A 14,276-nucleotide genomic window follows, 5' to 3' on the forward strand; every position below is an offset into this window, starting at 1 on the left:
GCCTTGCCTGCAGGTCGATGTGGGTATATGTCCTTGTCGCTGCACTAGCACCTCCTCTGGTTGTTCAGGGCGCCAGTTTGAGGGGGAGGGGGGACTGGGGGGAATAGTGTGATCCTCCCACGTGCTACATCCCCCTGGCGAAATTCCTGTCAGGTGAAAAGAAGCGGCTGGCGACTCCACATGTATCGGAGGAGGCATGTGGTAGTCTGCAGCCCTGGCAGAGGGGGTGGAGCAGCGACCGGGACGGCTCAGAAGAGTGGGGTAATTGGACGGGAACAATTAACAATTGGGGAGAAAAAAAGGGGGGATCAAAAAACAATTAAAAAGAAATAAAAAAGAAACATAGTTCAGAAAGAAACTCTTAATTTCTATGGTTATGTTCCTTAATGGCGATGGGGGGGGGGGGGGTGTCCTGTACCTGGAAGGGCGCAGCCCAGCACCTCGGCTCTCAGGCAGACCTCTCCGTCAGAACCGTTTTGGTACCACGTCTGGGGATTGATGCGGATGAAGCGCGCCACCGTCGACCTGTTGAAAAGGGCGAGGACGGGCGTCTCTGCGTCCTTGTTCCCTTCAAACACCTGCAACAGGTCAACACACGGCGAATCTCAACACAATAACGGCAGCACTATCACATTCAAAATAAACATCAGACCATTAACTTTTACAACTCTATTTATCTGCTTCAGCTTTAGCATCTGACAGCACCTCACATTTGGGCCTCATGATGGATTATATTTATTCATGCAAATTTTCTGGCTAAGTTATGAAATAGTTGTGAAATCGACTTATCAGAGGTATTGAGACGTTTCGTTTTATGTATAAAGTGTCCTGCGGGGGAATATTGTTAATGTACGGAGCACATCGCGATTCAACAATGTTTGAGCCCTCCTGAAACAAACACACCTTGTCATCCTCAGTGACAGACAATATCACCTCTCTTATCTCGCTGAACAAACACAACCTCTCCCCCTCTCTCTCCCACAATCTCTCTCATACACAAATCCTCCAACGCAAGTCAAGTCAATTTCGTTTGTATAGCCCAATATCACAAATGACAAATTTGCCTCAGGGGGCTTTACAGCAACACAACATCTTGTCCTTAGACCATCGTATTGGATAAGGAACAACTCCCTAAAAGAAACCTTTAAAAGGGAGAAAAAATGGGAAGAAACCCCAGGGAGTGCAACAGAGGAGGGATCTCTCCCCGAGAGGGACAGATGTGCAATGGATGTTGTGTTTACACAATTTACAGAATACAACATTGAAAGAGAATAACAGAATTATATGGGATTATAAAATATATGGAGACTATGATGAGCAGGATGCCAAGCAGTGTCCAGGTGGTGATCACCATCCCCATGGAGACTTGGGAGGAGGACAGACTACACATTCCTTTCTTCCTAAAAAAAAAACCAAAGATACGTTCTACGCAACAGTAAAGTGTGAAAGATTATGCTAAAAAGGTGAAAGAAAATAATTTCTTGTAAAGCTTTTGTATGCAGGAACAAATGATGTTGTGTCCAGACAATCAATTAAGCTCCAGCATGACATGGAATCATTGGCATTAACTATTGCCACCTTGCCGTGGTGGAGAAGCTTGCGTGTGCCAATAATCCCAAGAGCTATGCCATCTGGAGCTTGGCTCCTGATAGGGTCACCCAAAGCGGATTGGCTAAGGGGGAGGTTCCAGACAAAGCGCGATCCAACAAAGACCTCAACGGTGGAACTGGTGGAAGATGTCTCCAGGTCACAACTGCAGTGAAGGTGGATGAAGGCTGCAACAGAGGGTGGTCCCCACTCGTCTTGGTTCTCCATGCCATTGGACTTTGGCCACCTCCCGCCAAGGACCGCGTGGTGGCTGCAGGTCCATCAGCCACTCCACATAAAAAGCTGTCACACACAGGCGTCCACTCGCAAGGATACCCACAAGGACCTAGAAGGAGGACAGTCATACTCGACCCCAAGTCACCGCTGAGGATGACGATTCAGAGCCTGGGCAAACACTGTATCTTATCTGGTCCTGTCCCCACTATGTCAACCAGATCTGAACATTCAGTTGTCTTTTTAGCCTCCATCGGTGGTTGGAAAACTTCTATACAGCAACAGGTTATGGCTTTATCAGCCATTTTTATTCGTTTTGGACTGAGCGTGATTTGTATAAAACTGATGGCTTACTTCCAAACTGGAAAGGGACCAGGCAACTGGTGTTACGTTTTATCAGCTCATTTTGATTCGAAACACACCCGCTCTTGATAGAGAGGGTCCTGCCGGCTCATAGCCAGTTTTTACTCATTCAAATGATAAAACTCCTAATGATAGCTGCCAAGTCCCAGAAAATCCCCACAGTATTGATAACCATTTCCCCCTCAACTATAGTCATATCCCTGTCATAATCAGCGATAACCGGGATGTTAAATATAAGAGCTACAACTTTCGAAATCAGAATAACATCATCCACATTAAGCCCTCCTTTTATCCATCCCCTGCCACTTTGCAAAATGTTATCTTAAATATTGGCTTTATTAACATTAGGTCTCTTTGTACTAAATCACTGCTTATCCATGACATGATAAATGACCACAGTCTTGATTTTATGGTCTTATGTGAAACTTGGCTAAAGCCAAATAACCCTGTAAGCTTAAATCAGGCAACACTTCCATATTATACTAGCTTACAAGGGTCACATGAATCAAGAGGTGGGGGCATAACTGCTATATTGGACTCGAGGTCATTAATGCCAAGTCCAATTAACACCATTGTTTTTACATCCTGTATGGTACTTCTTATGCACTCTAAGTTGTAATCATTTTATATAGCCATTTTATATCGACCACCAGGGCCTTATTTACATTTTTTTTCGATTTTCCCCTCATTTTCAACCAATTGTACTTGACCAATTGCCCCATTCTTCCAAGCCATCCCGGTCGCTGCTCCATCCCCTCTGCTGATCCGGGGAGGGGAGTCACCAGTCGCTTCTTTTCACCTGACAGTGAGGAGTTTCACCAGGGGGACATAGCACGTGGGAGGATCCCGCTATTCCCCCCAGTTCCCCCTCCCCCAGAATAGGCGCCTCAACCAACCAAAGGAGGCGCTAGTACAGCGACCAGGACACATACCCACATCCGGCTCCCCATCCGCAGACATGGCCAATTGTGTTGTAGGGACTCCCGACCAAGCCGGACGTAACACAGGGATTCGAACCATCCCCATGTTGCTAGGCAACGGAATAGGCCACCATGCTACCCTGATGCCTGTACTTCACTTTTTAATATATTTTTCAAATATCTCAAATATTTTGTTCATAATGTTTTACATGTAGTTCATCTTACTTTTATACATTTTTATATATTTTTACAAGTGTTGGTCATTATTGTTTTATTATATGTACAGCCCTTTGAGACATACCTTGTGATATTTGGCTATAATACATTTTGACTTGACTTGACTAATGCTTTTAACATGACATACTAGTCAGTCCTTTCCACAGGACATTATTCCAAAAACGTCTCAGTATTTGTGTGTTATGTTAGACTACTCAGCATGCTGGTTGTGGTATCATGCTTTCAGGTGGTAAATGAAATTAGTAGTGGAGAAGTAGGCAAATTACCCTCTCGTGATTTTTCAGCAGAACTGCTTTTACAAATAGCTACTGGTAGTCCTTATCAAAAATGTGAAATAATGAAATGTGAGGGAGAAATGTGTTCTCTAGTGCTGAGCCATCAGGCAGTCATTCACCTAATGGAGACTTCAATTACTGAATGCAGGGCGTAGGAGGAGTGGGATGAAAACACAGCCGCATTTCACAGCACCATCAGACAGAATAACGTCAGTCCAAATAGTCGCTGACATTATTACTCTTATCAGCCAGTAGCAAAAAGTTGTCGTTCCAGCCATTACTGATAGACATTTCTCTAGTTAGAGAAACAGGTCTGTGAAGGGGGGGACTAGATCAAATCTTGGACCAGCTGGGAAAATATGGGCAGGGAAGAACGGGATATAAAAATTCGTCTCTTTCCTTTAACAACTACCAATCAGCAAGGCGGCTTTCAGTGAGACACACAACTTCCTATTGTTCTATATTTTCTCCTGATAACACCTGGGGGGGGGCAAGGGGGGCTGCAGCACCCCCACTTATGAATATGTATAAAGCTGTGGCTGTGTGGGACAGCAAAGCTGGAAAAGAAAAAGATCACGTGGCCTCAGTCGACCATCCCGGGATAAATACCCAACCAACCTTGACGCGGGAAGGGGGGGGGCTGCAGCTCCCCCGCCCCCGTAGTAGTGGCAGGTTGCTGTGTAACATCTTAGAACCAACAGTATGCCTAACTTTTCCTAACGTACAAATGCAAAAAATAAAACATACCTTTATTTTAAAAAGTGGGCTAGGGCTGCGTGGAACGTACATTATTAATAATAAAGTGAGTAAACACTCCATTCCAAATCTGCTACACAAGCGCCTTACAAACAAAACGATGACGTCATACTGTAGCGACCAGGGCAGGCGGTCGCTCTGACTGTCAGTGGTTCTGCGCTGGGGGAGCGCAATGGCTGATGGGACTGTTAATGTTAGATTGAAAAATGTGTTTTAATGATGTGGTGTTCATGTTGTGCTGATTCTTGTGTTGCTTTGGGGGTTTGTCTCAGACTAAGTAGGAGACCGTTTACTGACTGACTGTAGGACCGTGACTGGGACTGATGTCACCACTTGGGACATGGGGAGGGGGGCATTCGTTACGTTGTTGTCGGTTCTGGTCCGTTCTGGCCATACACCGCATTCCAGGGGCCGTGCGGTGTATGGGGGCACGGGAGTTGCGATTAAAAAGAGATCTCTGCCTCTCGACTCATTCTTCCATGCCGGCTCGCCACAATACTTTTCGCTTTAGTTGGCAGCCCCCCTACTGAAAACATCTTCCCGTGCGCCTGCTTGACAAGACTAAAAACAAAAACAGCATTTTTTTAAGCTGACTGAAAATTAACCAAGAGAATGTATGGCGAGAACTCACCGCCTCCTCTGTGCCGTTCATACAAGGGGTCCAGACCAGGGTGTCGTTGCTGAACTGCACCTTGTAGGTGTACACAATGTCCCAGCTGGAGGCAAACAGAGAGGATTTGGTCCTTAAACGTGGTGTTACTTGTGGAATAACAAACTGGTGGCTTTAGAAAGTAGCACAAAGTTTACATCCACTTATAATCCCAAATAAAGAGTAGGTAGCATGAGACTGGCTCGCTGCTGCCCAAGTTTGTTTAAGACTTGTAAATCTTTATCTTTGCCAAGGTTAATATACGTAAATAACTGAGTTGAGAACCCTAAGACCAATAAATGTGTGACTATTGTGTTGATGAATAATCATGGGGGTATTTAGATGTGATGCCCTTATTGTGGAGCCGCCTTAAGTTCCTACCACTCCCTAAGATTCAGGGGCAGGGTTATGAAAACCTACATTTCCCCAAGGTAAGACGTGACCTTTGAACTATCAAAGTGGTCTCTGCTGACATCCTGAAAATCCCTGCAGGATGTCAAGGGAAGGAAGGGAAAGGAACAAGGGAGAAACAAGAAAAGAGAAAGAAAGGTGGACAAAGCGGGAAACGGAGAGTGAGAAAGGAGTGAGAAAGAAATGGAAAATAAAGACACAGAGAAGAATGGCTTTGTGCCTACCTAAAATCAACAATTTAGATACCACACTTTCTTGTTTGTTTGGATTCCCCCCCCCCCGCCTTTTCTCCCCAGTTTTACTTGGCCGATTATCCCACTCCTCCGAGCCGTCCCAGTCTCTGCTCCACCCCGCTGCCGATCCGGGGAGGGCTGCAGACTACCACATGCCTCCTCCGATACATGTGGAGTTGCCAGCCGCTTCTTTTCACCCGACAGTGAGGAGTTTTGCCAGGGGGGTGTAGTGTGTGGGAGGATCATGCTATTCCTCCCAGTTCCCCCTCCCCCCCAAACAGGTGCCCCGGCCAACCGGAAGAGGCGCTAGTGCAGCGATCGCTGCACTAGTGCAGACATGGCCAATTGTGTCTGTAGGGATGCCTGACCAAGCCGGAGGTAACACGAGGATTCGAACCAGCGATCCCAGTGTTGGTAGGCAACAGAATAGACCACTATGCTACTCGGACGCCCTGATACCGCATGTTCAGTCTCTGTAAGATGAGAATCCCCAAAAGGTAAAACATTAACTTTCAACCCTCACTGACCTCCAAATGGAGCTGCGTCCCTGGAGGATGACTCCGGTGAAGCGGGTGGGCCTTAGAGCATCCACCTGCAGCCACTGGTTCCTGTCTCTGTACTGGGCGCACCACGCCCCGTCATAGATGTCACCGTCATGGATGCCAGACTGCAATACAAAACAGATCACAAACATACAAAAACACACACACACGTAAATTCAGACACACGTGCACCGATAAACACACACACACACACACACACACACACACACACACACACACAGCAACAGAAGCAGAAACAGACAGATTTTCTCACACGCACATTCAAATACAGGTGCATACCTAGCCAGACTTGTTTTTCTAAATAAGTGTCTGTTATTAGTGACTATTTTGTGCGTCTGTTGTTTGAGCACAGCTGGTTCACCTGGATGTTGAGGCGCCCGCGGTGGGGGCCCAGGCCTTTGCGCTTGTAGGACGATGCGCTCAGCTGCGTGTCCTTGACCTTCAGAGACTCCAGACCTAAAGGAGGACATTCTGGCAGAGAAAACAGGGACTAAATGCCATTTGGGATAGTCTTAAAAGGATAGTGGTGATTAATAAAGCCAACACATGTGGTCCGGCACGCACATCCACACACACATTCTTGTCACGCTGTTGGCACTAACACAAATCAGATATGACAATGCAGGTACATGTGAACTCTAGCACATATGTACACACAACAGCAGCTGGAAGCCCCAAACACACACACACACACACACACACACACACACACACACACACACACACACACACACACACACACACACACACACACACACACACACACACACACACACATTCTTGTACTTCTATGAAAGCCATTGTATTCTCACAATGAATGTGTTCTCTGCATTTAACACATCCTATTGTATATCAGCAGTGGCCAGCGCAGTGCCCGGGGACCAACTCCGGTTCTTCTTTCCATTGCCTTGGTCAGGGGCACAGACAGGTGTACTAACCCTAACATGCATGTCTTTTTGATGGTGGGAGGAAACCAGAGCATCCACGGGGAGAACATGCAAACTCCACAAAGAAAGGACCTGGGATGGCCTGGGGTTCGAACCCAGGACCTTCTTGCTGTGAGGCAACAGTGTTTACCACTGGGCCACCGCGTCACTCTTTGGGAAGACTCTCACTGACTACATTCATTCCCTAGCTGTTAACCCTAACCCTAACCATCAGAATTATGTCTAACCTTAACCCTTACCCTAACCTTAACCTAATTCTAACCCTAAAATAGACCCTTAAAGAAGTGAGGACCGGCCAAAATGTCCTCACTCTGATGGTTAGACACACACACACACATAGACACACACACACACAGACGAACATGTACACTCAACCATTATGCGTGATGCGTGAATAGCAGAGCTGATTTAGGAACTCTCTTAAAGCATGTGAGTGAACTAAGAAAGGGAGGAGGCCTGATGAGGTGGGACTGTCAGGAAATATAAGAGGAAAGAGAGAGGAGGAGGAGAAGATAGATAGATAGATAGATAGATAGATAGATAGATAGATAGATAGATAGATAGATAGATAGATAGATAGATAGATAGATAGATAGATAGATAGATAGATAGATAGATAGATAGATAGATAGATAGATAGATAGATAGATAGATAGATAGATAGATAGATAGATAGATAGATAGATAGATAGATAGATAGATAGATAGATAGATAGATAGATAGATAGATAGATAGATAGATAGATAGATAGATAGATAGATAGATAAAGCACGAAGAGAGAGAGGTAAATATATAGTGAGACAGACAGAGGAACATTAAGTAGTACAGAGATTTCAAGTTTCCTTGAACTTGTCCAGTTTCTGCTACGGCTGTAGGTATGTGAGACCTAAACAGACTCCCGTTGTCCATCCAAGTTCAACTTGGTTCACTGGCCGGACACTTCTCCAAAAATGTCTTGCCAGGACATTTTATTAATCTCTAATGACTCTCAAACCCTAAGCTGAGGCTCAGTCATAACATAGACGAAGCCTAAAAACGAGTGGCACTTATCTTTAAAGCCCTAAAACCACTTTCCCTCGTTGTCCTGCTGGATCTCTGCTGGTATGGTTGTGACTATGTGTACTTCTCAGCCCCAACTAATGATTTTTCAAAGACTTGTTGTAATTGATCTGTGGTTTCCTGCCAGGCATATTCCAACTTTGTTTATATACCTATTCTCTTGCTACCTTTCATTGAGGACCTTGGTTTTAGTTCACTTAACACCATAGCAAACCAAAGAGGACAACAACAACACAACAGTAACCTGTCTGTCTTTGTAAAGCCTTTATAAGCATGTGGTTGAATCCTATCTAAGTTGTCTTAGACTACCAAGAGTGGAAACATTTTCACTGAAAACACATTTTTATGGTCCCAGTGAAATGCACCCCTATACCCTTGGCAGTGGTAGGGTCTCTCAACCCCAGTGATCTACATAGTAAGGGTGTTTCATCTTTACCATTTTCTGGTTACAAAAAGATGACACTGTCTTCGGTAGGTAGAAAATGTCTAGTAAGTTTCTTACAAATCCAAATCCAAATGTCATATATCAAAATATCAGTGGGACACCGATGAGCCAAACATTATGACCACCTACCTAATATGCTGTTGGTTCTCCATGTGCTGCCAAAACAGTGCCAACCTGCCGAGGCATGGACTTTACAAGACCCCTGAAGGTGTTGTGCCAGATACCACAATCAATGTGTTGGAAGCAAAAGAAATGGGCAAGAGTAAAGACGTGAGCTACTTTGAGAGGCGCCAAACTGCTATGGCCAGATGACTGGGCCAGAGCATCTCTGAAACAGCAAGGCTTGTGGGGTGCTCCCAGTCAGCAATGATGAGTAATTACCAACAGTGGTCCGAGGAGGGACAAACCACAAATCAGAAACAGAGTGTTTGTTGGGCGCCCAAGGCTCATCGATGAGCAAGGGAAACAAAGGCTATCCTATCTGGACCGACAGAAGGTCTACTGTGGCACAAGTGACAGAAAATCTTGATGGTTACGGGAAGAATGTGTCACAACACACCGTGCACCGCATCCTGCTGCATAGCCACAGACCAGTGAGAGTGCCCTGATAACCCCTTTCCACCATCAAAAGTGCCTACAATGGGCACATGAGTGTCAGAACTGGAGTTTGGATCAGTGGAAGAAGGTCGCCTGGTCCGATGAGTCCCATTGTCTTTTAGATCACGTGGATGGCCGTGTATGTGTGTGCCGTTTACCTGGGGAAATGATGGCACCAGGATGCCCTGTGGAAAAATGACAAGCCAGTGGAGGCAATGTGTTGCTCTGGGCAATGTTCTGCTGGGAAACCCTGGGTCCAGCTATTCATGTGGACGTCAATTTGATATGTGCCACCTACCTAAACATCGTTGCAGACCAGGTACAACCCTACAGGGTTGGCCTGTTTTTGCAGGACAATGTGCCATGCTACACTGGACACATTGTCCGAGAATGGTTTGAGGAACATAATGAGGTATTCAAGATGTTGCCCTGGCCTCCAAATTCTCCAGATCTCAGTCTGATTGAGCATCTGTGGGATGTGCTGGACCAACAAGACCATCCACAGTGGCTCTACCCCGCAACTTACAGGATTTAAAGGATCTGCTGCAAATGTTTTCGTGCCAAATGCCACAGGAAACCTTCAGGGGTTTTGTAGAGTCCATGCATCAATGGGTTGGTGCTGTTTTGGCGGCACATGGAGGATCAACAGCATATTAGGCAGGTGGTCATAATGTTTTGGCTCATCTGTGTATTTCATTCAGTTGAGGACTCTCATGGAAGCGTTTGGGCAGTGGTTGCCAATGAATGTAAGGGAAACATTTATACTAATGTTGACTGACAGCTCAACATAAGATTGAAAGCCTCTCGAACTCTAACAAACTTTGGTACTATATGCCTAATTTTCATGTACTGCTATGCTTACTCTCCTATAAAGTCTTAATTCCAACAGTTGACACCAAAGAGAAATTAGCCTTTCTCTCTTTTTATTTGATCATGGAAGAGGAGGTGTTAGCTTTACATCATTTCTTTTTGGTGCCACTCTTCCAAAGAGATGAACTCGTGACCACAGAAAACTTTGGAAATCTCCCCAAGCGTTCCGTGACAGGCCTCGGATCATGTGAAGGCGTTTTATTTTTTTTTGTGGCGATTTGAGAGGGAGGTTATAGAGGTCCTGCAGAGCTTGCTGAGTCAGCCTTTTCTCTGGTTTAGAGAGGGAGAATGTGTGTGTTGAGGCGAGGCGGCCTCGGATACCCCGCCACACAGCCGACCTCCACCAACTCAGCTCCGCTCTGACCTTCTTATATATACAGATACAAACACCTCCTCCTTTGGCTGAGCTCCAACTCCTCTAAACACACACAAACTCAGGCACGAATGCATGCACACATATAGATGATACCCCCCCCCCCACACACACACACACATATGCACACACACAGGCTAGAACACATACTCAAACAACTGTTCATCGACACACATAATCATACACACGCTGGTGCAGGCACACACCTAGCTAGATATACCACCATCCAGACACAATCATAAGACAACACACATGCATGATTACATAGGCGTTAACATCTGCAATCACACACTGAAACACACACACTCACACATACATATGTCCACACAACACACACGCTTTGGTTCCCCAGCTCCAGCTTTGTTTCCACAATATTTGAGAGATTGCGTGGAGGGAAGGGGCCCTAGTTCCGCAGGGGCAGGGTGAGGGACTTGGGGAGCGGAGGGCTGATAAGTCCTTGAACGTCAGAGGAAACTCAACCTACACTGGGGAAACGGACATGCCATACCTCAACCACATGCTGAGAGAGAGAGAGAGAGAGAGAGAGAGAGAGAGAGAGAGAGAGAGAGAGAGAGAGAGAGAGAGAGAGAGAGAGAGAGAGAATGTGTGTGTGTGTGTGTGTGTGTGTGTGTGTGTGTGTGTGTGTGTGTGTGTGTGTGTGTGTGTGTGTGTGTGTGTGTGTGTGTGAAGAAAAGGAACAGGAAAAAGAGGGAAAATAGTGTAGTGGAAAGAGGGCAGAAGGTCAGAGAGAGAGAGAGAGAAGGGGGGAGGCAGACAGTAAAAGAGAAGTGGAAAGGGCGAGAGCGTGCATAGAAACAGTAGTAGGGAGTTCTGCACATCTTGTATAGACTACAGGCACAAGTTTTAGCTGTGATTTAAATTGACTGTTGGCTAAATGAATATGACAGCCTTATATGGTAAACACTGTCTGATCAATCAGCCATTATGCAAAGAGACAATTGCAAAATGAAAATCTTAAAATTCCAACACATATTGTGCGTGTGTGTTTGTGTGGGTGTGTGCCTAGATTTGAGAGACAGCATGTGTGCCTCAGGGTTTGGTTTATTCTGCAGGAACTGATGTAATGCACGGGAACAGATGGAATTGTGGGTTATATGTCATTTTTGTTGGTTTTTACTTTTTAACTGGATCAGTAAAAGGAAAATCTTGTCAGTTGTTATACTATGCATAGCAATGAGAAGGGGTAAACCACCAAAATACAGTTTTTACATTTCTTAAGTTGTTTTTTTGGGGGTTTTTTTTAACAGCACGCTATTTCAGATCAATATACAGTATGCCCACCAAAGTAGGAAACCACACTTCTGTGTGAATCACCTGCCTATTGTTAGACCTGGGTTTGTAATTAGTATTTTTTGTAGGCTTTGTTTTAACTTTTCTGGGTGCCAGTGGTGCTTCCTGCCTTTGACCATTCTTTGAGTGCCAGCAGAATCATACTAGTATGAAGTATTTCAAGTCCATTTAGACTGTGCTTTTAGATGGATGGAGGAAGAACTTGACATACGTCAGAAATGAGCTGACACATTATGGCTCACCTCATAGATGAAAACAAAGACTGATAGTTATTTGCAATGCCTATTTGACCCGGGTCTGACCCATACTGTATATATCACAGCTAATGCCTATACATACGTGGCACTGTCTCCTTGTCTTGAGCCTGGCTCACACTTTCTTTGACTCGGGGCTTGGGTTTGTCAACAGACTCAACCTTGGGCTTCTTGGGAAAGACTTTGGGCTTCTTCAGAATCATTTTGGCTTTCTTCATGACCTTGATGCTCCTGCTGGACCTCCCCGCTACAAAAACGCCAGTCATTTTATGCTCAACGGCAGACATGCGGAGACTTAACCTTAACGTTTTTTCAGAAAGTGTTATGGTTAACTTCTAATTTTTCCATACACCTGATCTACCAATGACCACTTATTTCCATTAAAAAGGAAAGAAAATTAAAGTTTAAAACCGACTTGCCTGTTCCCCTGTCATCCTCCACAAGATACCACCAAGGGGCAGTAGTGAGCAGGGATAACCAATTTAAAACACTGATCCATTTTACAATCTATTTTTCTTTTGTTTAGTTGACAAAACTTTAGAGCAAATTATGAGTTGTAAATATGGCTAGATCACTTGCATTACATGCAAACAATTTCTTCCTTCTTTAGGACCAAGGCAACTCAATAGCTAGCTGGTTTGCGTCAGACAATAACTCGGGACGTAAGTGGGGTTTTCCCTCACAAAACAGAACGTAGAATTTGCCGACAGCACAGACATGCATAGACCAAATAATCACTTTCCACACTGCAGATTAAAGTGGTTTTAGTGCACTTTTAATCTTTTTTTTTTGCAATTGCAATTGCAATCCCAAGGAATCCCCAGAACGTTCCCAGAAGAACCCCTTTATAAATAGATCATAAAACACAACATTATCTCCAGGAAACTAGGAGGATATCTAGGCAGCTACTTTAAGGAGGTGAAGTCTCTGGTGAAAAAATGCGTTCGGTTCCCTTTGGGTCTTAAAAGTGACCCGAAGCACCCTTTCATTATACAGAACCATTACTCGTTCATTCTCTTGTCTTGCTATAGCAGTTTTGACTGACTTCTTTGTGCGGGCCATCAAATGTATATGTCCTTACTGAGATATGTAGCACGCCAATGTTATTACAAGTACAATTATCACAGTGGTCATAAGGATATCAATGCATATCACCATACACTTACATATGCAAAAATACCATATTTAAGAATCCAAATGAGGTTGATCAAACCAAAACCACTTTTCAAATAACGCTCCCCCAAACATTTCCCACAACTTCTGTGAGAAATTGTAGTTTTAACAGTTTCGTCATCATTAGACAACAAATATTGCGCATAACAATATAACGGGATTTCTTCCCAGCCCCAGTTGTAATACATTTACAATTATATTGTGATAGGGTCTCCTTTTGATGGAACCCAACGTTCAAACTTAGCATTGACTTCAAAACAAGTGGTGCATATTGCTCATTTACTTTCAATATACAAGCAGTTTACCTAATTTCGAGATGTCTCCGTCTGGATCCGTCCTCCAAAATCTTCGGTACACATTCTTGTCAATCTCTTCACTCAGATCCTCGTCGTTGAACCGAACGGTGTCGGTGGCTGTAGGGGACGCACGTGTTTTCCCTGCAGAGGCACTCGGAGTTACGGTAGTTGTTGCACGCGTCGTGGTAGTATCACTTGTCGGTTGGGCTGAAATTAACAGCAACGTTCCGTATAGGAAATGCACTACCACACTGAGGTGCAAAACCCTTGCCATGGTGTTTCAGTCTGGTCAGATAAGCCCTGTTGGAGAGTGAGTCAGAGTGAGTAAAACCCTGCGGACCCCTCGACCCGCCTCTCCGCGGAGCTGCGCCCACCCGACGCGCCTTTTACCGCGCTCTGACCCGATCGCCAGGTGTTGCGGCAAAATGTGAGACCCGTGGAAATTGCGACCCTGGTTGTCATGAGAAGCACATACACAGGAAGGAAGCGCTGCGCCACCTCCACGGTCGTCGTCAGGAGCAGTGGTTGGACGGGACCGCTGCTCCATCAACATTTGGGACGTGTCAAATAACGTGCTCAGAGTTGCCATATCCAACAATGAAAATATTACCAGTTGAAAGGCTCCTTGGGGGCTAACAATCATCAAATGCCACCAATGCACATCTATTTGGGCATCGCTGGTATGAAAAAGGTTTGGATACTCCCATTAAAGCACAACCATA

At 45.1% G+C, this 14,276-nt stretch overlaps 1 protein-coding gene across 1 annotated transcript in view; it reads right to left on the reverse strand.

Annotated features, from left to right (window-relative positions):
* The window catches only part of LOC130110517 (probable carboxypeptidase X1), a 31,475-nt gene extending 17,368 nt beyond the window's left edge, over positions 1 to 14,107 (reverse strand). The window contains exons 1-6 of the mRNA XM_056277643.1: positions 13,945 to 14,107; positions 13,564 to 13,671; positions 6,590 to 6,699; positions 6,193 to 6,332; positions 5,004 to 5,088; positions 419 to 578 (exon numbers count right to left, since the gene is read on the reverse strand). Coding sequence (XP_056133618.1) covers positions 419 to 578; positions 5,004 to 5,088; positions 6,193 to 6,332; positions 6,590 to 6,699; positions 13,564 to 13,671; positions 13,945 to 14,107 — 766 coding nt within the window. The remainder of the gene's footprint in view (positions 1 to 418; positions 579 to 5,003; positions 5,089 to 6,192; positions 6,333 to 6,589; positions 6,700 to 13,563; positions 13,672 to 13,944) is intronic.
* Positions 14,108 to 14,276: the final 169 nt, after the last annotated feature.

The sequence above is a fragment of the Lampris incognitus genome, chromosome 1, assembly GCF_029633865.1.
Source record: "Lampris incognitus isolate fLamInc1 chromosome 1, fLamInc1.hap2, whole genome shotgun sequence".
Lineage (NCBI taxonomy): Eukaryota > Metazoa > Chordata > Actinopteri > Lampriformes > Lampridae > Lampris > Lampris incognitus.